Raw genomic sequence first — 25,265 nt, forward strand, 5'->3', positions numbered from 1 at the left:
CATTGCTTGTTTTGTTTTTATATGTTTGTATAATGTTCTCAATCAGTTTATAAAGTTTGTTCATAAAAATATGAGCATTAGAGATCTAATAGGATTATCAAATAGTCATAATATAATTGTACTTGTGTACCTGGAATTTTGTTCTCTACAATCCATCTATTTAGTTTGGTATTGGTCTTTATGACATTCGGAGAATCTTGATACCAGAATTTGTGTTCAGTTTCAATTTTAAGTGGAAGGTGAGCCTAACTTGATGCAAAATATGTGTTCTTGCATGATCAATTTCTTTTGTACTTATTATTGTGTGCATATATTGTACTTTTTGATATGAAATTGTTGTTCATTTTTAGACTGAGGTTTATATATGGCTCAATTTCAAGAATTATGTGTCATTCCTATTTGGTGATCCTCTATTGAGCAAATTCAGCATATTGAGAATTTTACATCACTTCAAAAGGGTTAACATGTCATTGAAGTGAATATCATGTTCTTTCAACATTTTGAGAGCATTTCCAAGCCTGAAGATAATTACAAAATGTTATTTTTAATGAAATCAACGATTTAGTAATCTTTCTCTAATTGTATTTATTACATTTTATGATGAGAAAAGTGTATTTTTAAGTGGCACTGTGAGATAAAGTTTGTACTTTTGACCAAACTCATTATTATTATTATTAGATTGGAGAGCAAAGTGTATTTTTAATTTCTCATATTTAATAGCTCATCTGTGAATCGCACGGGTATGCGACTAGTATAATAAAATTTTATACTTTCAACCCAAAAAAATTGAAATTTTGAGCTAAAATTGAAAAGAAAACCTACAAAAAGAATCAATTTAATGCCCAATTAATCTAAAATGAACCAAAGGTGGACCAAAATTGACCGAGTGGACCGAATTAGACCAAGGTAGACCTAATTGGATCGAATAGAATTGTTTAATTTTTATGGAGAACAAGTTATCTTCAAAAAGTTTTAGAGAAAAAATTATACATTATATTATAATACAAAATTACTATTTGTTCTCACGCATTGCATGGGTGCGCAACTAGTTAAAAAATAAATCCTGAGTTAAATTTTAAAGCTCAATTATTTAACAAACCATGGTTGAACAAATTCTAGCTTGGTCTGATACGTTAGTTAACACCTATATCTTGCCATTTGAATAAAAAAAAATTTGCCAATACAAATTCACAAATGTCAAATACATAAGTTTCATTAGTAAAAATTGAATTTGAGTTACACAATCAACTGAACAAGGCTTGTAAACAAGCTTCAGCCTAGCAAATTTACATATGGATGCCTTCAGTTTTCTACCTCTATGCTACCCATAATTGAGTGTATGCTACGAGTTACTATGTTACTGTCAAATAAGACATAAAATGCATATTAACAATTTTCATGAGCTATTTCTATGGTTATTATTTCCTCTTGATTTGGGTAGCTAACTAGCTCGATAACTGGTGCTAATTGAGATGCTTGACCATTTGGACTAAGATCGCCATACTCTCTAGGAGGCATTTGGAAAGCTCCCAAGCAATCACAGGGGGGTTCAGTGTGGGTTGGATAGCTTGATGGACTTGGTGTGTACTTACTGTTTGGCGAGGCTTCACTTGCACCGATAACTTGAACACTATCAATGCCAGTTCCGTCTTGCAGTGCTATGTTTCTAAAAGTATGGGATTTGAGGTCTTTTTTGTCAAAGATTCCTAAGGTGTGATGAATTCTTCTCAATATTGAGCCTTCTGAATGAAAGTGGATCAAGATTTGTTGTCTTTCCTTGTAAAGGAACATAGACGTGGAGATGATGAGAGATAGTAAGGAAGCAACCCCGGCAATGAGAAATAGGCCCCAAAAGCTAGCAAGGCTAAGACTCGCAGAAGACACTTGGTTGTTGGAGTTTGTACAATTGTTTTGATTCCCTAGCCATGCATTTTCAATCTCTTTCATTTTTTTCCCTTCTCTTACATTTAAGACTGCCCTTGACATATCAGATACTAAGGGGGAGCCTATTGGGAAGACCTGCATATGATTAACAAAATTCAATATGAGAAATTATACACTTACTTAAGCAAGCGCACATACACATGAGAGAGAGAGAGAGAGAGAGAGAGCTTACAAAGCCAAACCCATCAATTTTATAAATTGATTCAACCATGGTATACTTGGAGCAATATTGTCCTAGAAAAAGCTTCATGTAAGGATTTTCAATAATAGCACCGGCTATACCACCATTTTCACTTCCTTTTAACAACAATTGATCACATTCTTCTGGAGAATCATATATTATAAGTTTATTTTCATCAAACTTCATTTCTTTTAAGATTCCCAAAATAAAAGATCCTCCTGCGTAGCCAACACGCTCCCCATTCTTAATAAGTTGGTTGATATCAGTAACAGTTGGTTGTAGCTGTTTAACTGTGAAGAGTGATGTCAAACTTGCAGTGTAACTTTGAGTGAGTATGAGCACCACAAAAACCCATATGATCACCACAAACCTTGTGAAGTTGCTTACCACTCTCTCCCCTGTAAATTATGTTGAAAGATTTCTATAAAAAAAAACTTAATTGCATGATAAATAACAAATTAATGCAATGTTTGAGATATGCAACTCATCCAAATATATTATCACTTTTTGACTCATAATAATGGATAATAATGAATCTTAGAAATAATATGGACAAAGTTTTTCTTTGATGGACTTGATGAAGGAGATCGCGGTGGTTCAAATGACCATATATTCTTGTACTTTTGTAGTTAACTTATTAAATTATTTACACAAGTCATCATATGATTCTAAATAATCTATGTAACTAAATGTACACACGAATACTCATTTGAATCGTCACAAAGTATGTCAGAGGAACTTTTCTCCTAGTTTTGTGGAAAATCCTATTTGTAGTAATATAGGTCAGAAATAGTGAACTTCCAATCCATGATGCCATAATTTTGAGTTTTTCTTGTTGGTTTTGGAATCCCACTCTGTTAAGAAGAACAATAGAAAGGAGGAAGAAAATTATGTTTGTAGTAATATTGGTTACAAACTGTTAAGTTCATTCCATGATTTGATCATTTTAATAGTTTCTTTACTGGTTTTGGAATCATATCAATTAGAGCGCTAATAAAAAGATGCATTAATCCTGTTAAGAGTTGTTAACATCACATTGATAAGAAAAGAAATAAGAAAGCATAGGAGACTAGTCCCTATAAAAAGTGATATTGAATCTAGTATTGTATGTGTAAGATAGAAGTCAAGACTATAACCAAGTCTTGTATGCTAATTTGAGTGTACTAGAAGGATTAAGTTAAGCACTTATTTCTGTGTATCGGGTATGGTGGTGTTTGTTTTTGTGAAATAAGTTTCTAGAGGTATAATGAAGCAAATGTGAAGGGTTGGGACTTACGTTGTGCAAAAACCAGGGTTGAGAAGGAGTACCATAAGCTTGTTCCAATTTGATGTGAGGGAGGCCCACGGAAATCTTCATTTATTCGGTGTTCAAGAACCCAAACTATAAAGCCAATGAAGACAAAGAAACACCCACTTGTTATCCAAAGTTCCCAGCTTAAAGGCTTCAAGAAAATCCATGCATTTTTACTCCCATTGTCCCTGTTTGGCACTACCAATGGCACTCCGGATTCAGTGTATGGCAATGTAAAGTCGACAAAGTTAGACCTGTTTGCTGTGATTGTTGTATCTCCTACCGCAGCATCGAATTTCTGTCCAAGTAAAATATTTGCTTAGATTAAAAGGGGCAATTAAAATAAAAAAAAAACAAGAAAGAATGAAATTTATATGGGAGATACTTTTATCATGTATTATAGCATAGTATATTTACTCTGATAGAGAATTTGTAGTTAATTTTTTGTTGAATAGTATAAACATTCCTATATTTAATCTTCTGTTGATTGAGCTTTCAAATGTAATCCTAGTTGTTAAAAAATAGAAGGATGAAGGTTTTTACTGACCCCAAGGTATACTTGGTAGACCATATCATTATAACTAACAATGCTTCCACCATTTGAATTTGCAAACGGAATGAACTCATAGCTAACAGCATATGGTAATGTTTCCATGACAGCATTGAAGACGTCTATGCTGTACCCTGTGACTTGTGTTTTGTTAGTGTTAGCATCATGTGTCACCTTAACAAATTCACTAAAACCCTTCTTCACTGGAACTCCTATTCTCAACTTTTTTCCATTTGTTGGAACCTCCCAACCTTTTGGGACGGAACTTGACTCGCCTGGCCATATAATAGGTCCTAGAATTTTCTTGGAGGTAGAATATGTGCTTGTGTTTCTCGAATTCAATTCCCTTATGAGTCCATTTTCTGGCGTCCAAAATGCAATCCCTCTTTCTCCAATACCATTCACATTGATTATTTTGAAAGTTGATGATTGTAATTGTCCATTAACAAGACTGAAATCTCCAGCTAGGCCTGTAAATCTAGTACCCAATAATGCTTCATAAAGTTTTGGACCATTTTGAGAGACTCCAATGGCTTCAAGATCAGTTAAGTTTCTTGAAGCAGTTGTTTGTTCAATGTAAAAATTTGTAGTCCCAACCTTCTCAACTGCCCTGGCTAGTGCTGAAGCAGCATCATAAGCCCATAGTCCTAACACATTCAATTCAGTAGTCAAAATGGTTGGATTGTCTCGTTGGAATTTGCTTTTCCATCGAACTCTAAAATTTTCAAGTTCGTTTGTTTCTGAAACATAAGTTTTTACACCCAACACCCCTTGCATTGAGTCAAGGACTGATCGTTCTAACGAACTTAAAGAGTTGGTTATCCCATTAGTTGTTATCCAAATATAACCTTCACTCATCATCCCAATCTCTTTTGCTTTGTTGAAAAGCCGAGAACTGATATTGGTTGACATGTGCACTATGAAGACTCTAGTTTGCATTGTCATCAACTTGTAAAGTTCTTCACCAATTTGGTCATCTGTGGCTGATGGAGAAATGATACTCTGATAGGGTACACGGGCATCAACATTTTGCAAGGCATCAACCAAGTTGGGTATTATACCTTCCCCGAATGAATTGTCTTCATAGATTGGCACTGCCTCTCTCCATCCAAAGGCTTGAACAATTGCACTTATAGCTTTCACTTGAGATGAATCATTTTGAGCTACTCGAAAAAAGTATGGGCTCTGAAGGGAAGTAAGAGGAGGACTTGTTGCTGAGAATGATACAATGGGCACCTGAGCTTTCTCACCGAGATCAATCATAAATTTGGCTTGCATAGAGTTTTGTGGACCTATGATTGCTTGTACTTCCATGTTTTTAATCAGGTCTAGAGCTGTGTTTCAAAAACAAAGAGAAATTTGTATTATACACCAGTCAAACTCAAAATTATCAGAAGCTTTAAAAACGAAGGTAGAATTTGATAATCAGCAATGGAAAACTTTAGCAATTAAACAATTAACGTGACTTTCTAAAACCAAATACTCTGTATGCAGAACGCCAATTGTTGGCGCTCACTTTGATAAGTCTCACAAGAACCTGGCATGGAGTACCACAACAATAACAAACAAATGGGTTGAAGCATGTGATATCACATAATGTTTCAAATAAATTGTATGGGTGTGTTTTGTGTGGTCTTACGCTGAGTCCAATATCAAACAAGTACTAGCTGGGTTGATCTAAGATACATATACAGTTAAATGAAACTCCAATTATGAGTATAGCACTAATGTCAACAGATTATGGATCACCTTGTAAAGGATGTTGAAATTGAAGAATCAAAGCTTCAGAGAAAACTATCTGTGATTCTCATTAATTTGTTATACTAGGAGGTAGCACAGTACAAATGTGATAAAAACAGGGGGTAAAAAAAAAAAACTGATTCTTTAACTAACTAACGACTACTTAACTAATTTAACTACACATCCCACTAACTAATGAAATAATACACTGATTACACGTGTCTCACTAAATTGTTTCTTTGATATATCAGTTCTGAGCTAAACGACTTGTAGCAAAGACATGTACAAACTATAAACTGCGGGTCGTATAACACTTGAGCCTTCATTTTCAATTATTAAGTTCTTGATTCGGCTTTAATAAAGGACATCATGGAAGCACAATACACACTCTTGATTATAATTTATTTAACCATTTTGTCAATGGTCAACTTACTCTTCTTCTTTTTTAACAAGATTAACCTTCGTTAAATATATTTATGGCATGTTTGGGAGTTTAGAGAGGGAGGAGAGTAGAGGGGAGTAGAGGGGAGGAAAGTAGTGGGGAGGAGAGTAGAGGAGAATGATTACCCTCCACCTTGTTTGGATGTTTTTATAATTAGTAAGGGGGAAGGGAGTAATTAGCCCTTCCCATTGTTTTTAACATTGTAATTTTATAAATATAATAAGGGTAAATTAGGTAATTTACTTTATCAATAATTTTATGTGCTCTACTCTCCCTCCAAATCTCTCCAATTTGGGGGAATTAAAAATGAGGGGGTTGGAGGTAGTTGAAACCCCTTCAAACCCCTCCAAACCCCTCCCCCTCCTTCCTTAAAAAACTCTCAAACAAGGTAATTGAATTACTCTCCTTCCCTCTACTCTACTCCCTCTCCTTTTTTAAACATCCAAACAGACCATTAAAGAATATTAAATAAGTATATAAAGATAATATGTCTTACTAATATAAATCTTGAGTTCGGGTGGTGGTAATGTGTAAGTTATGATTTTCTAGATGGATGGTTCAACTAGTCAATTTTCTTCAATTGAAAAAAGAAAGAAAGAAAGAAAGAATTGATTTTCATTGGTTTGATTACAAATTCAATACAATAAAAATGCTAACCTAAAAATGAGTTATTTTTAATAGACCAAAAAACTATTTGGTTCACGGTTTCTTTTTTTCTTTTTTTTAATTAAGTCCCGTTCAACATGGTTTTTATAAATCTGAGATTCTTCTCTTCCTGTGTGAGGAACAAAATTGAGGTGGGATAAACATTAATCATAATCTCTCCCCATCATTCTCTTTCCAATAGAAAGCAATAGAGGAAATAAAAAGAAAAGGAAAGAAATTAAAATTAAAATTAAAATTTTTGTACACTTAGATCAGGCTATGTATTTTTTGAAACTGCATTAATACTTACAATGGTTTTGGGTAAGATTTCCCAAAAAAAAAAAGAAAAAAAAAAAGAGCTATGTAATGTGCTCACATAAATAATGCTTATAGGTTTCTCTCAAAATAATAATAATAATAATAATAATCATTATTATTATTATAATTGTAGAGTTTGTTTAGACCCCTTAAACCACAATTGGATTAACCTAGTTAACAAGTTAAGTTATTACTTAGCCCAAATTCCAGATCTAGGTTAACACAATCATATAATCATATCAATGTAAAGTGTGAAATATAAAAGCACAAAGATATGATGACTCAGGAAAACCAAACCGGTAAAAAACCTGGGGAGGATTTAACCTAACTATTCTCAAGGTAAACCTGAATCCACTATGAAAGAATCGAAATGTACAATAGCGACTTAGACCACTAACATCTTATTACTACCTACCAATAGAACTTACTGACACGACCACGTGCAAGCTCCGAGACCACAGACTCATTCTTTCTTGGATTCTTCAACAAGTACAAGCACCCCTGCTTGTGTATCTTTAAACTCTTATGGCAGCAATTGAATGATCATCAAGTTCTTGAAACTATCTCCTTCTTGATAATCCTAAGCTTATGTGAAGGTAAGCACCTCTCAGATCTCATAAGAGATTCACACAAATAGCAATATAAGCAACCACACAAACGTAACTAGGGTTTGCCTTTTATACCTAGGGCAAAACATAAAACCCTACACATCATATGGACTTAGGGCTGAGTTGGAAAATCTGCAGAAAAAACAATCTACACGACTTTCGATTTGTTAAGTCTAATTCTCGATCGATCGAGTCAGGCAGAAATGCACATCAACTTCTACAGTTAACTCGATTCCAATTTTACATAAATTACATACTTTGAGCAAGTCTAAAACACACCTAGACACCTGTTTTGATCATGGTTTGCCAACAATACATATTAGAGTTCTAATACATTAGTTCCTAAGTACTTAAAACCTAACAATAATGCTTATAGGTTTTTCTAAAAAAAAATTAATAATGCTTATATGTAAGGCATTCACAAATAATAATTATAGTGATAGGCAAAAGGTATTACACTATCAATGACTTTCCGGTTAGATGGGATCGCTATCCATATAAAGATAAGGTGGAGGCAGTCATGTTAGGTTCAAATTGGATAAATTGAAAATGAAAATTTAAGTTAAATTATGAAGCATACCCTGTAACTTTAATATGCTTATAATTTAGTCATTTAAGTTCCATTTAAAATTTTTTTACATCAAGACTAATTCAAATCTAAAAATAAAGTAGGAAATTAAAATATTACATTGAATAATAATTTTTTGAAAAAAGGTTGAGAAAGTGTTCTCAGTTGTTAAGAAGAAATCAGAGATTATGACCATATTTGAGTCGAAAGCAAACCACAATGGCCCAGTAGTGGAGCCATAAAATTTTATTTGGGAGCCATGTTTAACCACCATAATCTTATAGGTGTAAATTATATATATATGAACTGAATCCAAAATATAACAAGTCTATAAGATAATTATTGTAAAAATAAAGTTTATTTAAAAAAAAGTAACCATATTTAATTATGATATATTGTTTTTCTAAAAAATTTCTCAATGCATAGTATTATTGTTAGAATAACATTTTTCATATAATATTTAGATGATTATACTAGATACAAGAAGTAAAATGCACCCATATCCCTCTAACTTTGACAATTTTCTATTTCATTATTATAATCATGTGACTTAGAATTGATTCTATATATCTTACCATTTTCATCTATTACATTTGGATATTATCATTTGAATTCACTTACATCATTATTCTTTATACTTTTAATAACTTAAAGAATTCTTCTTATATTTTATGTTTTAAAAAAAGAGAATTATATAAATGTATATGTTTCTTAAATCAAATGTCATGCACTGAATGGTTTATAAGCAATATTGTAAAAATTATTTAGAAATTGTCTCTTTAGCAATTTACTTACAACAAGTTACACCAAGATTGTGATTATATATAATTTAAATTGTAGAGAAGAGATCAAATAATTGAGTATCGACTACAGTCCTTTTAAGAAGAAAAAAGGAGTATTGACTATAGATATACTCAAACAATTAAGAATATAAACGCCAAAAGAAATTGATGGGGTCAAATGCTTTTTTTTTTTCAAAAAATTACTTGTAGATATAAGTACATTAATATATTCAAGCATGTGAAAGGGTGGACTTGGTTAGGTTTGTGCTTATTATTCACCTTGGGTTGAATGCATTCAAGCATGCAACACCACCTTGTGCTGGAAAAAGTTTCCCTCTAAATACTAGAAAAAGTTTCTCTCTAAACTAATTTAGAGAAAAACTCTTCAAATTTTCCTGGATGTGAATTTTAAAAATCTAACCATTGGATTGCATGAAATTATTATATCATGCTTACAAAATGATAAATATCAACCAAATGTTTAAATTTCAAGTTTTTGTGATATAAAATTATGCATTAAAAAATTATTGATTAAATAGTAAATAATATCTAATTTGAACAAAATTTGACATGTATGTTAAAAACATAAATTACATGAAAAAAAAAATGGCTAAATTTTCAAAATTCACATTCAATAAAAAGATATAGAAGGAGTTTAAAGAATTTATCTCTTAATTAGTTTGGAAAAAAATGATGTTCCTTTTTGCCAATTGCAACATACAGTGCCATGCCACTGTCCAAAGCCACCCACAACCATTTGCGTCCCGTACCATTAATTAGTCATAAGATTCCACCGATCCCAATCACCCCTCCCTCTATTGTTTTTTTTTTAGGCTTTTTGGTCTTCAAACCAGTATGCCCATGTTCATATTTTTTGTGCTTTTCTGACTTTTGATTTTTCTATTTAGGATACTATTGATGAGTTTTAAGGTTGAATTGTAATTTTCGGATGTGGGTTTTTCTGGAATAAATACCTTTGGATAGGGATGGCAATGGGGCGGGGTGGGGCCGAAGGATGGGGTCTTCGTCCCCACCCCGCATGGTTTTGTTTTGCCCCATCCTCGCTCTGCCCCACATGATAGGGAAAACTTTCTCACCCCATCCCCACCCCTTGGGGCCCCGCGAAACCCTACCCCACCCCGTAAAACTCTATTTTTTGTTAATTTGCCCTACAACTAATACAATTTTTTAATGAAATCTATTTTATTAATAAAAATATACTTGAAATTACAACTAAATTTATCCCATCAAATCAAATTAATTTTTAGAAAAAATTGAATAATATATCCAAGAGTTTAACAAGACAATAAAAAACAAATGTCATAGTATAACACAAAACAAAATAAAGACAGAGGACCACATTTGGTAAAATAAAATATGCTAATATTAATATGTTTATTTAAATATTAGAGTTTTAAGGTATGAAAAATTTACAATTATAACCCTTAGTAAAGCGGGGCGGGGCGGGGACAAGGAGGGGCGGGGCGGGGTGGGGTGGGTCTAAAAATTTTAAACCCATCCCTGCCCCGCCCCGTGGTGTGGGGCTAAAATCTTGCCCCATCCCCGCCCCACCACCTTTGCAGGGTGGGAAAAACCTGCGCGGAGCGAAGCGAGGAGGGGCGGGTTTAACGGGGCGGGAAAAAATTGTCATCCCTACCTTTGGACTTTGGTTGGTTTCTGAGAAACTAGTGAAAGGGTGAAGAAAAGAGCGACCAAAACATTTATTTCTCCATTGATAGTGATTACTATGTTTTGGAATATTTGTTTATTATTAAATCCGAGAATATTGGTTTATTTATTGCTTCTTTAAATGTTAATTTGGGACCTGTGTTATTTGATTTTTTAACTCTCTTTTTTTTTTTTTTTTTGCCTTCTAAATTATTTATCTATTTTTGTAGTAAAAAATAAATATTATTATTTGTCTTCTTCTTTTTTCTTTTTCTTTTTTTAATTTTGAAAGCAAAAAATATTAAAATTAAAGGGAATATTGGATTGAACTAGATTGAAGAATTTACTGAAAACATATTAAAGTTGATTAAAAGACAGAAACGAAAAAGATGAAACTTTGAATAACTAAAATTTTTAAAAAAAGTCGCATTGTCAAAATAATATTAATAATACTATATATATATATATATATAACAAGTTAAAAATCAAAAGGACTAATTTGTAATTTAACCTAAAATTAACCAAGCAGAAAAAAAAAAAGATTATAATTTACTACCTTGTATATCATATATAAAATCAAAGATTATATATATGATATACTACCATGGTAACGTTATGCTGTTAAAGGCTAAGATCTTAGTTGTGAACACTTCATGCTACATCTAATATGAATTCAAATTGTAAGGGAAACATAAAAGAAATGTTATAATTCAGCAAAAAGAACCAAAAAAAAAAAAAAGGCAGAAGATTTAGGAATATAGTATTGGTGGCGGTCCTTAATTACTTTGTTTTATATATATTTTTTAAATTCAGTAACATGCAACTGAAATGCATTAATTGACTGGTAAGCCATTTTTACTTTTTTAAGTAAGAGAAGGAGATAAGTGTCACAATACAGTTGTCCCTATCTCATCTTAGTTTTAATTTCTCTCCCTAAAAATGATTTTTTTTCAAAGTCTATTTTATAACTCAATCATACTGTTATAATACTTAATGTTGTTGTTGTTGTCATTATTATTATTATTATTTTCCGTAGTGGTCAGTTTGTCACAGCCTGTATATAGCGCAGTTCCCTCAATCCCCTTATTTTTATGTTGAAAAATAATATGTTCACAATATTTTTTCAATATTTTTATAACAAATTCTAAGTGGCAGGTTGTTACTAGTTGTTATTATTAGGGCAAAAAAAGTAATTTTAGTGTTAGGTTTAAATTTGAACCAATAATAACTAACCACCTATGATTTGTTGTGAAAATATTCTAAAAATGTTGTAGATATAACATCTCTTTTTTATGTTATAAACAAAGCCAAATATTCTCTGTTAGGTTTAACAGTATTATTAGGTCAACTTCAAGAACAATCTTCCAATTACGGATATTTTTTAATAATTCAGTTCTCTTAGAAAAATTATTAGGTATTCTTGGAGTACCATAAATACGTACTTTCTCTTCTCACATAAATGATGAGTTTCACTATGAATTTAATTAGTACGACCTACTATTCATGTGAGAGGAGAGAGTACGCATTTATGATACTCCGGGAGTACACAATAATTTCATGTTCTCTTAAAAGAGGTACTGGGTTCCTCATAATTTTTTATTTTATTTTTTATAATCAATGAAAAAGTGCTATTCTTCTTAAAACCCTTGCTTCCCGAAGAATTGAAAACGAAGAATTATAGTTAATAACCTTATAACTTAATTAGTATTTTTTTAAAATATTTTTAATGAAGACATTTAAAATTTAAAATTTTCTTATTATTGTAACTATCAAATTATTTCTAGAAAAAAAAAATAGAAAGAGACAAATGAACAGTTATAAATAGCATACTTTCAGGGTAGGAGTTCTCTCTCTCGTGTATACGAGTCTCTTCTTCCCTTAGTTTCTGCTAAGGGTTTGATTCTTTACTTTGTTTAGGTCTTTGCCTTTACTGCATTATGGCAGATGATGTGATACATAGTATGGAGAATATGAAATTGACTACGGAGGAGGAAGAAGTTATTGCTATTTCAGATGAAGGAAGGCAGGAGGAGATTGAGAGTTGTTCTCAGAGTTTGATTGGGAAGTTTCTCACTTGTAAAACTTTTAATAAGAGGGCTGCTCAGAGTACACTGAAGAGAGCGTGGGGTTTAGAGAATAAAGTCCAAGTGGTGGAAGTCGGAGCAAACCTCTTTCAATTCAAGTTTCACAATGAATTTGATATGGAGAGGGTTCTGAGAGATGGGCCATGGACGTTTGATAATCAGGTTTTATTGTTAATCAAGTGGCAATCTGGGATGACTGCAAGCAATGTCAGGTTTGAATCAACCTCCTTTTAGGTGCAAATTTGGGGGGCCCCGTTTGATATGGTTTCTCCGAAAGTTGCAGAAGAGATTGGTAGCCGTCTAGGGGTTGTGGAGGAAGTGGAGAAGAGGCAGAAAAAGGATGCGCCAAACTTTTTTATGAGAGTAAAGGTTGCACTCCCTATATCCAAGCCTATTCGGAGAGGGGCTTTTTTGGCTGGATCGAGTGGACAAAGGACATGGGTAACGTTTAAGTATGAAAGGCTATCCCTCTTTTGCCATCATTGTGGGTTGCTTGGACATGATCTTAAACATTGTGCTCAGTACTTTGCATTAACTAAGAATAAGGGGGAGGTAGCATGCCAATATGGGGAGTGGATGAAGGCATCGGGAATTCGTGTCCGTTCACCAAGTCGTAGAGGTCAAGCTCGAGAGGTGGATGATCAGAGGTCTGATGAGAGGAGTGCTAAGTCACAATGGGAGAAGGTGATGGTAGGGGTGAGGGATGACGGCTGTAGGGACGAAACAGAGGCTAGGGTTGGCGTTGACAAACGTGTTGATGGCGATAGCATGAATATCGGGATTGGTCCAAAAATTTCGGTGCATGGTTCCGTGGATCATGGAGAGAGGGATACGGAGAAGGATGACATGGATGAAAGCACGTTGGGTGATGCAATAGGTAGTCCTAGTGTGGATGGGCCAAGGGTTCTAGATGGGCTTAAAAATGAGTGTGGAAATATCAGGCCTCAGGGACTTGACAAGCAACGTACCTGGACCAGGTTTGCCTGTATGAATTATGGGCCTTTGGAGTTAATAAAGGAGGGTGCAAAATCAGTGTTGGGCAAAAGAACAAACCAAGAACAGCAGCAAGTAAGTCTGGGCAGTAGTGATGAGCATGCAGAGAAGAGGTTTAAAACTGGGGAGGTTTTTACATCAATTGAAGCGGCGGGGGTGGTTGAACCCCCTGGCCGAACACAATGAAACTGCTAAGTTGGAACTGCCAAGGGCTTGGGAACCCTTGGACAGTTCGAAGCCTCCACGATTTAGTGAAGGATCAAGCTCCCACTGTATGTTTCCTTATGGAAACAAGAATTGATAGAGAAGGTTTTATGCATCTTTGTCGAGACTTAGCTTATCCAAATAAATTGATTATTAAGAAGCTTGATTCTGGTGGAGGGTTAGCATTGATTTGGAAAGAGGAGGTTCGGTTGGAGGTGATTAACTATACAGACAATCATGTCTTGGCGAAAGTGGTAGAGGATGATGGTTTTCAATGGTTTTTAACAGGATTTTATGGTTGGCCGGAAACAAATCAAAAGCACAAATCCTGGGCTCTTTTAAGGCATATCTCTTCGTTGGTGAATGGTCCATGGTGCTGTGTTGGTGATTTTAATGCATTTTTACACTCGTCGGAGAAGTTGAGTATTCACCCGCCACCAGTAAAACAAATGGAGGAGTTCGGGGCTGCTTTGGAGGCTTGTCAGTTGATGGATTTGGGACTTCATGGATATAAATTTACTTGGAATAACAAGCGTACAGGTGCAGCAAATACTAGAGAAAGACTTGATCGAGTGGTTGCGAATAAGGAGTGGACTGATATGTTTTCGGCAAGCACTGTGTCTCATAAATTCTCACATGCTTCAGACCACTTGCCAATATTTTTACAAATCGGGAGGGATAACAGGTTTCATGGGAGGATTGCACGGGGTTTTAAATTTGAAGAAGTGTGGTTGTTAGATGAGGATTGTGAGAAGGTGGTTGAAGATGCATGGGACCGAATGGGGTGTGGAGGTTTGTCAATGGCCAGTGTTAATGCAAAAATAAAGCAATGTGGGGATGATTTACATGCGTGGGGTTCATCTAGGACAAATCCTCAGGTGGCCGAAATTAAAAGATTAAAGAAGGTGCTTGAGAGGTTAAATGAAAGTGATCAAAATGAGGAAACTAGGTCTGACTTTGTAGCAGCCAGTAAACAGCTTGATGATCTTCTTCTTAAGCAAGAAATTTTTTGGGCACAATGCTCTCGGTTGTCTTGGCTAAAGTCTGGGGATAAAAACACTAAATTTTTTCACTCAAAGGCTTCGCAACGGCGTCGTAGGAATTTTATAGAGGGCATTAAAAATTCTGAAGGGGTGTGGGTTGATAAGATTGAGAATGTAGCGGAGGTGGCAGTCCACTATTTTGAAAATATATTTTCGTCAGGTGGATGTGACCGAATGGATGAATGTCTTAATGCTGTCAACCACAAAATGTCTTCAGATATGCTTCATATTTTATCCAGTGAGTTTAGTGCTGATGAGGTAAAGTTGGCGTTGTTTCAAATGGGACCAACTAAAGCGCCTGGACCGGATGGTATGAATGCCCTTTTTTATCCAAAATTTTGGCATATTGTTGGTAATGATGTGACTAATGTTGTTTTGGAATTTTTGAATACTAAGAATATGTTGCCTGAAATAAATTACACCCATATTGTGCTCATTCCTAAGGTGAAGTCTCCAGAAAAAATGTCAGATTTTAGACCTATTAGCCTGTGCAACGTTATTTATAAAATTATTTCTAAGGTACTGGCTAACAGATTGAAGCTGATCTTGCCCCAATTAATTTCACCTACTCAAAGTGCTTTTATTCCGGGACGATTGATAACTGATAATGTGCTTGTGGCTTATGAAACTTTGCATGCCATGCATGGCAGGAAAAAGGGTAAAAAAAGGTTCTCTTGCATTAAAGCTGGATATTAGCAAAGCGTATGACAAGGTTGAGTGGTCTTTTTTGAAAGGAATGATGATAAAATTGGGCTTTCCTCAAGGATGGGTTGACCGGATTATGAGTTGTGTCACTACTTCCTCTTTCTCTGTCCGTATTAATGGCAAGGCATATGGTAATTTCAGGCCCACTAGAGGGATTCGCCAGGGTGATCCCTTATCCCCCTATTTATTTCTGATCTGTGCTGAGGCCTTTACATCTTTGTTGGCTAGGGAGGAGGAGAATGGTCGGCTTCATGGCGTGTCCATTAGTCGAAATGCCCCCACCATTTCCCACTTGCTTTTTGCTGATGACTCTCTTCTATTTTGTCAAACTACACAGGAGGAAGTGCATGTGATCTCTAAAGTCTTGGAGTTGTATGGCGTGGCTTCTGGCCAATGCATCAATTTAGAAAAGTCCTCCGTGTTTTTTAGTAGCAATACAACAGAGGTGCAAAGAGGTTGGATAACCGCTGCATTGGAGGTGAAGGAGGTGGACAAATTTGAATCCTATCTGGGATTACCCACATTGATTGGCAGATCAAAATATCAAGCTTTCTCTTTTCTCAAAGAGAGGGTTTGGAAGAAGATTCAGGGGTGGAAAGGGAAGTTGTTATCTAAAGCTGGGAAGGAAGTCCTCATCAAAGCTGTGGCTCAATCAATTCCTACATATACGATGGGAGTTTTTCAACTTCCAGAAAAACTTTGTCATGAATTAAATATGATGTGTGCGAGGTTTTGGTGGGGCCAATGTGGGGATGATAAGAAAATTCATTGGAAGAGTTGGGATTCACTTGTTCAGCCAAAAAAGGAGGGAGGTATGGGTTTTAGAGACATTCGAAGTTTTAATCTAGCGATGTTGGCAAAGCAAGGGTGGAGAATGTGATCGATCACAACTCTCTTCTCTATCGATGCTTTAAGGCTAAATATTTCCCTCGTTGCACCTTTTTGGAGGCGGTTGATCATCCACACAACTCCTATGTTTGGAAGAGCTTAATTGCACAAATTGATTTTGAGAAAAGGATGTTATTGGCGTGTGGGCACGGGCTCTTCTATTCAGTTTTGTCGGACAAGTGGATTCCAAACCACCCAACTAATAAAATTCTGGTTCCACCCAATGAAATAGATGAAAGTTGGCATGTGTCGAGTTGATAGATTGGGCAAACTTTCAATGGAATCGTGGCTTCATAGATGCGGTTTTTAACAGGTATGATGCTCGTGCTATTTTTCGGATTCCTCTAGAGTCGACGGTGTGTACCGTATGTGATGGTTTGGCTTCACAATAAAAATGGAAGATACTCAATGAAGTCTGGTTATCATACGGCAAGGATTTTGATGAAAGAGGCAAGCCGGAAGGGAGAAGGGTCCAATATGATGTCTAGTAGCAAAGTTTGGGCAAGAATTTGGCAGCTTCACATCCCAAATAAGATTAAAGTCTTTGCGTGGCGAATGCTTCACAATATTCTTCCTACTTATGATAGATTACGGCAGCGGCGGATTTTAGAGAATGATATGTGCCCCATTTGCAACCGATTTCCTGAAACTACAATACATGCGCTATGGGAGTGTGGAGCTGCTCAGGATGTGTGGGCTGGATGTGCACACCGAATCTTGCAGAAAGGGCTGACCGATCAGGCTGATATAATACATTTATTTGAGAATCTTATGCAAAAGGTTTCTGAGGACGTGCTTGAGTTTTTCTTGGTGCAAGGGTGGCTAATTTGGCATCAACGTAATCGGGTTGTGCATGGAGGTAGGTTGCAGGAACCGGGTAGGTTGAATGTGCGGGCTAGCAGCTTTTTAGAGGAGTATAAGGAGGCACAGTCACAATTAGCAGTCCCTGTTACTATTGGTCACTCACAGTCATGGCTGCCACCTGAAGGTATGATATATAAACTAAATTTTGATGTAGCGGTTTTTATGGATGCTTCAGCTTCAGGTGTTGGTGTGATTATTCGGAATGAAAGGGGTGAGGTTATGGCAGCGTTGTCATCAAGGGGCAGTGCAGTGATGGATAGTGAAGAGGCAGAGTTTTTGGCGTGTAGACAAGCTATGGAATTTGCGATAGATGCTGGGTTTGCTGATTTAATTGTGGAGGGAGATAATTTAACTGTGATGAAGTCTATTGTCTCAGCTCAGACAGATTGGTCTCGCTTGGGAAATATTTATGATGATATTCGTTGCTTGGCTGGAAGGATGCGACATGTGGAATTTCGGGGCATTCGACGTAGCGCCAATGGGGTAGCACATTCTTTAGCTCGTTTTGCTAAGCATATTAGTGAGGATATTGTTTGGTTGGAGGAGTCTCCTCCACTGGCTTTAGAAGCTTTGTATTTGGACTCAATTGCTATTGGTAATTAAATGATATTGGTTTTGCCTTCAAAAAAAAAAAAAAAAAATAGCATACTTTCAACTCTCTAATTAAGTAGTACTCCTTTGATGATAGAAAAACAACCTAAGCTCTTTCCAATTACGAAATTCTCATATGTCTTTCGTAAGGATTGAGATCCTTTAGAGTTTTTAGGGTACTCTACCATATAGAGTTCTATTAATCTTAACCATTCATTTATAATAAAAGGTCCAGATTTTTCCATATCATTAATCCACTAACAAATCCCCTAAAATAATGGTTTAAAAAATAACTACTCATAAATGATAATTATTGCCTTACCTCTTTTACCTAAATCAGGTCTCTAAGAAAACGTGAAGTCATCTTCTCCTTCCCTCTTCATTTTTCAATTTGATCCACAAATCATTTTGGTTGTTAATTTCAAAGTATAGGTTCGACTGAAATGGGACATAGAAAAATCATATTTTATGATCCTAAGTGCCAATCATGTACTTGAAAAGAAAAGAAAAACATTTATATGCTTAATTTTAATAAAATTAATAGAAGACTAAAGGAATGAAAACGCAGGTGTCTCTGCCATTCATATATCAATTATATATATATGCTTCTTGGTCTATGTGCATAATAATCAATTTTCTAAATAAGCAAATTTCTTTTGTATTTAATGCTGCAATGTCATAGCCACTATTCACATTTAAGGTAATACCTATCATTTATGAGCAGTTATTTTTTAAAATCATTATTTTTGTAGATTTGTTAGTGGATTAATGATATGGCAAAATTTAGACCTATTATTATAAATAAAATGTTAAGATTAAAAGAACTCTACATGGTAGAGTGAGTTCAAATCTTCTGTCCCACTTTTCCTGCTCCACTCTATACTCCACTAATAAAAATTTGCCACGTATTCACCTAATTAATTAAATACTATTATTATTGACTTATTAATCCTACCGTTATTAATTAATAGTAGTATTTAATTAATTAGGTGAACACGTGACAAGTTTTTATTAGTGGAGTATAGAGTGGAGCAGGAAAAGTGGGACAGAAGATTTGGACTCACAGTGAGTACTTTAAGAACTCTAGAAGATCTTAATCCTTTCGTAATGTGTTTGTATTAAATAAAATAATTTAATCAATATTTAAATATAAAATGATTCATTTAATTTATGGCTTCTGGCCTTAAATTATGGCAATCTGGCAATGATTGAATGGAATGATATACAAAGCATTTTATTTTTAATAAGAAATGATATACAAAGCTTATTAGAAACATTTGTCAAATTATCGTAAATGTGTTCTTAAAGCATATAATTCATTGTTGACAAGAGAATTAGGTGCCAACAAAGAAAGTTGGCACTCACCGGGGTCACATGTCTCACAAGAACCTAACCGGGAGTACTACAAACAAATTTGTTTGGAACGTGTGGTCCAATAAAAGTTTGAAGTTGTTGGGTAGGGTTTTCATTCATCCCATCAAGTTTTAAACGTTTGGGAATTTGTGATTTGCATATTTCCATGTTGACTAGCTTGGGTTTTTTTTTTTTTTTTTTTTTTGAGAATCAACTAGCTTGGGTTTTTAATTTTTGGGTTCATACTTTGGAGGAAACGCTAACCTAATATGTAATTATTAAAAAGACTATCCATACACACTTCTTTCCGTAATACAACTTCTTTATATATATATATATATATATATATATATATATATATATATATATATATATATTAACTTATGATATTTGTTCTATGATAATTGTTCTTTAACATTAGGCTAAGAGGTATGAGTTAGCTCCAGTGCACTGTAACTAACTCATGTTTATACATCAATTGGTTTTTGGTCTAGATAGAGATTTGAACCCCAAATTATTTATTCAACAACAAAATACTTTACCGGTTAAGTTAATTGAAACTCATGCCACATAATTGTTTTTAATGAGTCAAGTGACTTGTTTAATTAAGACACGTAAATGGACTTATGAATGGTCTCAAGTGCATTAGAGAAAATTCCTCCAAACATTTTTATAACAAGGAGAGAACCTTACCTATTTTGTTGGAGGAGGTATCAATCAATTGAGTAATAAAACTCTTGATAATTTTTTTTCTTTATGCATTAATATTTGGGGTTGGGAAATTTAAACCCTGGATATCTCTATTATAAAGGTGTCACTTAATTGATTTACAAGGTACTTAACAAAGCCCTTGACAAATTTAATAAGGATTATGGCAGCTATACTAGTCCCTAATGTTTAATAATCAATGAAGAATTTCATGCTAATAAAATAAATATATAATGCAAGTGTATGTGTGGATGTATGCCATTAGATTGAACCACGTAAACCTTGTGTTTGCTCTCTTCTATCTATTGTACTCTTTCCAAAACCCTCTCCTAAGTTACAATTTGAGAATCGATAATAAACTCCTCTGATGAATTGATGATAGTGAAATTGAAACCTTCATCTACAAAAATGTTATATACTAGATCAGGGACAGAACTAGGATTCAAACTTAAGAGGGGTCGAAGTTCTTTGTTCAAATATTTTAAAAAATTGAACTATCAATACTAGAGGTTGACAACAATACATTATTATCATTAATTTTTTTAATTATTTGTATTTTTTATTTTGAAAAAAAATCACAAATGACAATTATAATCAAGAGTTTTGTAAATTGTGATTTACAACTATGCTTTTTGTTGGCTTTAATTCCATGTCAAATTTGATTGTAATTATGTTCAATCATTTCTTTGTATTTTTGTGGGATTTCATGTAAGGATTGTGTGTAAGAATTTGGTGAAAATTTTGTAAAAATGAGAATTTCATGACTAGCTCGTGAATGCCAACCCGTGAAACAGACCATGCGAGAAGTACATGCTAAAATTTGAAGAGTCTTTGACAAGCTGGATTTCATGTGTCATTCGTGACTCAGGTCAAGTCGCGAGTAAAATATTCAAACATTGTAGCGTACCATTCATGAAAATCAAAATCACATAGTTCAAATATCAAAATCACATAGTTCAATATTCAAATTTTGTAATTTCATTTCTTTATTAATGAAAATGATGGGGATGTTACTTTGATGAAGAAAGAAGAAAATAGCAATCAGAGGAAAGCTAGTCAAAAAGTAAATAGCGAGCATAGAAAAGCAAATCAACGGAATTGTTTCGTACCATGAGCAATAAGGCATATAAGTCTTAACCCAACGTAGCAGTAAGTCAATAACAAAGAAAAAGTATTTTGCTAGGAAACTTGGGAGGCTAGCTAGCCACAAAATATTTCGTCGCAATTTGCTATTCACAATCAAATGCCACGGAGTTATGACTGAGTAGGAGGCTCATGTGTGATAAAAGCATCATTTTTCTACCAAATATTAAAAACAGTTTATCAAGGACAGAACTAGGATTCAAACTTAAGAAGATCGAAGTTCTTTGTTCAAAAATTTTAAAAAATTGAAATATAAATACTAGAGGTTGACAACAATGCATTATTAGCATTACTTTTTTAATTATTTGTATTTTTTATTTTGAAAAAAAAAATCACAAATGACAATTTATAATCAAGAGTTTTGTAAGTCAATTGGCACATCCTAATATTTTTAAGATCTGACCAAGATTAGTCCAATTCTATATTCTATCGACATTATAAATTTAAAAAAAAAAATTATGTACTCTTTTCACATAATTCTAGTACTAATAACTTCGTAATGCTATATATATAGTTAAAAGATTCTTAAAAAAAAATATAAAAAACTATAGTTAAAAGTTCAAATCTATGTCAAGCATTATATTAATGAAACAACTAAAATAATGGTTAATAATATCATGCATTAATATTTAGCGTAAAAAAGGGTAATACAATTATTGGTGTCTTGGTAAGGTTGAAAATTTTTCCTTTCAAAAATTTCAAGTTTGAAAAAATAGTAAAAAAAATTTTGAAAAAATATCTATTAAACAATCATATGATAGTGAACAATAACTTTGAGTCTTTAACTAAGTAAATAATAAAGTTTTTCCCATCATTACATTAATTTAGTTAAGTCACAAAATTTATTACTAAATAGACTAATCTCACACATGCTTTGGTGGCAGTTTATGTAAGGAACAAAATAATAGATTGTTGTTGTTTCATACATGTATTACCATTTAGGCATGCATGTCAAGTGTGTCCCAAAGTTAATAAAACATTAAAAAATAAATTCTACCATTCAAACAATAGATAAATTTTTTCCATTGGTTGAGTTAAAGACACCAACTAATCCAAGTTGTTGGTGACTAACTAGTGTGTGTATGGAGCAATCAACAATATAAGAGTTGTCCATGTGTCTATGAGGTGGAGTCATTTGAGAGAGGCATAGAGCTCTCAAATGAGAGGGAGAAATTAGGTAAAAAGTTATTGGGTTTTTGTGATTTGTTTGGCTAGGATTTGTAATTGATTTATTGTTATTGTTTTTTCTTAGACCAGATTTATAATTTGTCTAAAGATTTTTCTTATTATTCGGATATGTGCTTTAAAAAAAAAAAAATTCTTGTTATCTATTTTTGAGATTTATGGGTCATCTTGTCAATTTTTTGGAGGAGGGGAGCCAAGTATATAAATTTTAGAGCTTAAAGTAAATTTTTGTGTAAATATATATACCATTTCAAAGGCTGAGGGGGCCACCCCCCTCAGCTCTAATGGCCTGTTTGGATGTTTAAAAAAGGAGGGGGAGTAGAGTAGAGGGAAGGAGAGTAATTCATTTACCTTGTTTGAGAGTTTTTTAAGGAAGGAGGGAGAGGGTTTGGAGGGGTTTGAAGGGGTTTCAACTACCTCCAACCCCCTCATTTTTAATTCCCCCAAATTGGAGAGATTTGGAGGGAGAGTAAAGCACATAAAATTATTGATAAAGTAAATTACCTAATTTACCCTTATTATATTTATAAAATTACAATGTTAAAAACAAGGGGAAGGGCTAATTACTCCCTTCCCCCTTACTAATTATAAAAACATCCAAACAAGGTGGAGGGTAATCATTCTCCTCTACTCTCCTCCCCACTACTCCCCTTCCCTCTACTCCCCTCTACTCTCCTCCCTCTCTAAACTCCCAAACAGGCCATAAGGCAATTTCGTCCCTGTACTAGATAGAATAACAGAAGTTACTTGCCCAAAAAAATATAATAGCAAAAGGAATTATTATTTTAAATTTCAGTACTATTAATCACTTAATCCCCATTAATCCATTGCTGCAATTACGAAGTGTTCCGATCCAGTGAGAAGAAAATTCTGCAGAGAGTGATTGAAAAAAAGAAAAAAAAGGCTATCTAACACAAGATCTCTTCAAGGTGGAATAAATGCTCAAAGTTATTTTTAGCAACAAAATCACTTTAAAAGTCCGTACAATGGTGTTAAATTTTTAATTTTTTATCAACTTACTACAGTAAAATGTTATTACTAACACCTACTTTAGCAAGTTGCTAATTATTTTTTATTCCCCTTCTCTCTCTCTCTCTCCCCTCAGATCTAACTCTCTGCTCTCTCTCAAATTTCTCTCAAAACCCGACCCACATCTCTCTCTCTCTCTCTCTCTCTCTCAACCACTGTTTCTTCACCACACACTCCATCAAGTCACCACTTCCATCAACCCAACCCACATATTGTGAGATTGCCAAATCTAGAAGCCCAAATCAACCCACATCTCTCTCTCTCTCTCTGATTGTCGATGGTGGTTTGATCTCTAATTGGCTTTTGTTTTGTTTTCCGATTGTTGTTAGTGATGCGGTTGTAGGTTTGGGTTTGAGATTTGGTTGTGATTTTGGTGGTTGGGGTTGAGGTTGTGGGTGATGGTGACAGTGGCTGTGGTTGTTGTTGCTATGGCGGTGGTTGAGTGGGTTTTGTGGTTAGTGGGTTTTTTTTTTTTTTTTTTTTTAGTGGTGTTGGCTGTTGGCGGCTAGCAGTGGGTGTGTGGATGTGGGTTTTGTTGGGTTGAGAAGAAATGGGTGGGTTTGGTGGTTGGTGTGCTGTGGGTTGAGGCAGAGAGAGGATGAGAGGGAAAAACAAGGGTTATGCTATGGGTGGTGCTATGGGTAGAGGCCAGTGGTTGATTGTGCCATGGTTGGTGCTGTGGGTTGTGCCGGTGGTGGAGGCCGTTGGTTGTATGGATTTGTGGTGGCTTGGGTGGTGAGGATAAAAAAGAATAAATAAATAATATTTTAATGAAGCGGTGAAAAAATTAAAAGTTTTAATGTTGGGTGGATTGTAAATTGATGTGTTTGCAAAGCCTTAGCTGCTTTAAGGCGTGGACTGCATCCCATGTTAGCAGAAAAGGAAATGTAGCAGCTCATGTGATGGCTAGGATGGCCAAATCTATTAAGGATTGTAAAATATGGGTAGAAGATACTCCTCCCATTATTGCTGACCAAGTAATCAAAGATGTAACAAATTTGTATCATGTTTCGGTCTAATGAAGTTATTTCCAGATTTCTAATCAAAAAAAAAAAAGAATGCTCTTACCTACTGTCTACAAATAGGGTTGAATATTAGGAGGAAGATTTACCTGCAGCAGCTGCTTCAACAACATCGCATTTGGAGTCTCTGGAGTGAAGATGTAGCCTAGTTTTGTAGTGATTATGGGAGGCATAGAAGTCTGCAAGGGCCCTGTTGATGCAACTCAAACCCATCTTCCCAGTCCATGTATCGAAGTCAAGAATCACACCCACGTTAACTGCGATTGTCGTGTTTGGTGCTTTGGCCAAGAAATTACTTTTAGAAAGAATAATGAAGAACAGAAATGAAAAAGCAATTCCGGTAGGGATCTTCATGATTATGTTTTCAATTACCTTGTAAGAGTCGTGATCTTACTCTTATTTATACGACTAGGTCAGAAAGTCAAACGTAAGATTTTGAAAAGTGACAGGGACAAGCCTATTATAATATATTACTATTATAATATCCTTGAAAAGTAAGAATCGACTAAGAGAATATTATTTGTTGAATACATGGCACTTTACATATTGTGCCCATATGTAACTAAAATAGCAATTTTCAGTAAAATAAATTAACCACTTGTAAATTAATTAATTAAGTTTAATTATATGCAATAGCGTGGTAACACAAATAAATTATCAACTATACTAAATGCAGCAGAAAATAAATTTGATACAGGTGATTTGTTTATGAATAA

General features: G+C 34.4%; 1 protein-coding gene across 1 annotated transcript; it reads right to left on the bottom strand.

Moving 5' to 3' along the window:
- Nucleotides 1–1,386: 1,386 nt before the first annotated feature.
- Nucleotides 1,387–24,903, bottom strand: LOC142633242 (glutamate receptor 2.1-like). The gene is made up of 5 exons (XM_075807462.1): nucleotides 24,639–24,903; nucleotides 3,964–5,300; nucleotides 3,402–3,714; nucleotides 2,117–2,523; nucleotides 1,387–2,019 (listed from the first exon to the last, which is right to left on the bottom strand). The coding sequence occupies exons 1-5, from the start codon at nucleotides 24,901–24,903 to the stop codon at nucleotides 1,387–1,389; spliced, it is 2,955 nt and encodes a 984-aa protein (XP_075663577.1).
- Nucleotides 24,904–25,265: the final 362 nt, after the last annotated feature.

Source organism: Castanea sativa, chromosome 5, assembly GCF_040712315.1.
Source record: "Castanea sativa cultivar Marrone di Chiusa Pesio chromosome 5, ASM4071231v1".
Classification (NCBI taxonomy): domain Eukaryota; kingdom Viridiplantae; phylum Streptophyta; class Magnoliopsida; order Fagales; family Fagaceae; genus Castanea; species Castanea sativa.

Excerpts from the sequence above, each read along its gene's own strand:
- LOC142633242 (XM_075807462.1), bottom strand. The coding sequence starts at position 24,903 with ATGAAGATCCCTACCGGAATTGCTTTTTCATTTCTGTTCTTCATTATT. Across the intron at positions 5,301-24,638 it reads TGTTGAAGCAGCTGCTGCAG|CTCTAGACCTGATTAAAAAC; the intron begins GTAAATCTTCCT and ends TTTGAAACACAG. Across the intron at positions 3,715-3,963 it reads TCTACCAAGTATACCTTGGG|AAATTCGATGCTGCGGTAGG; the intron begins GTCAGTAAAAAC and ends TTACTTGGACAG.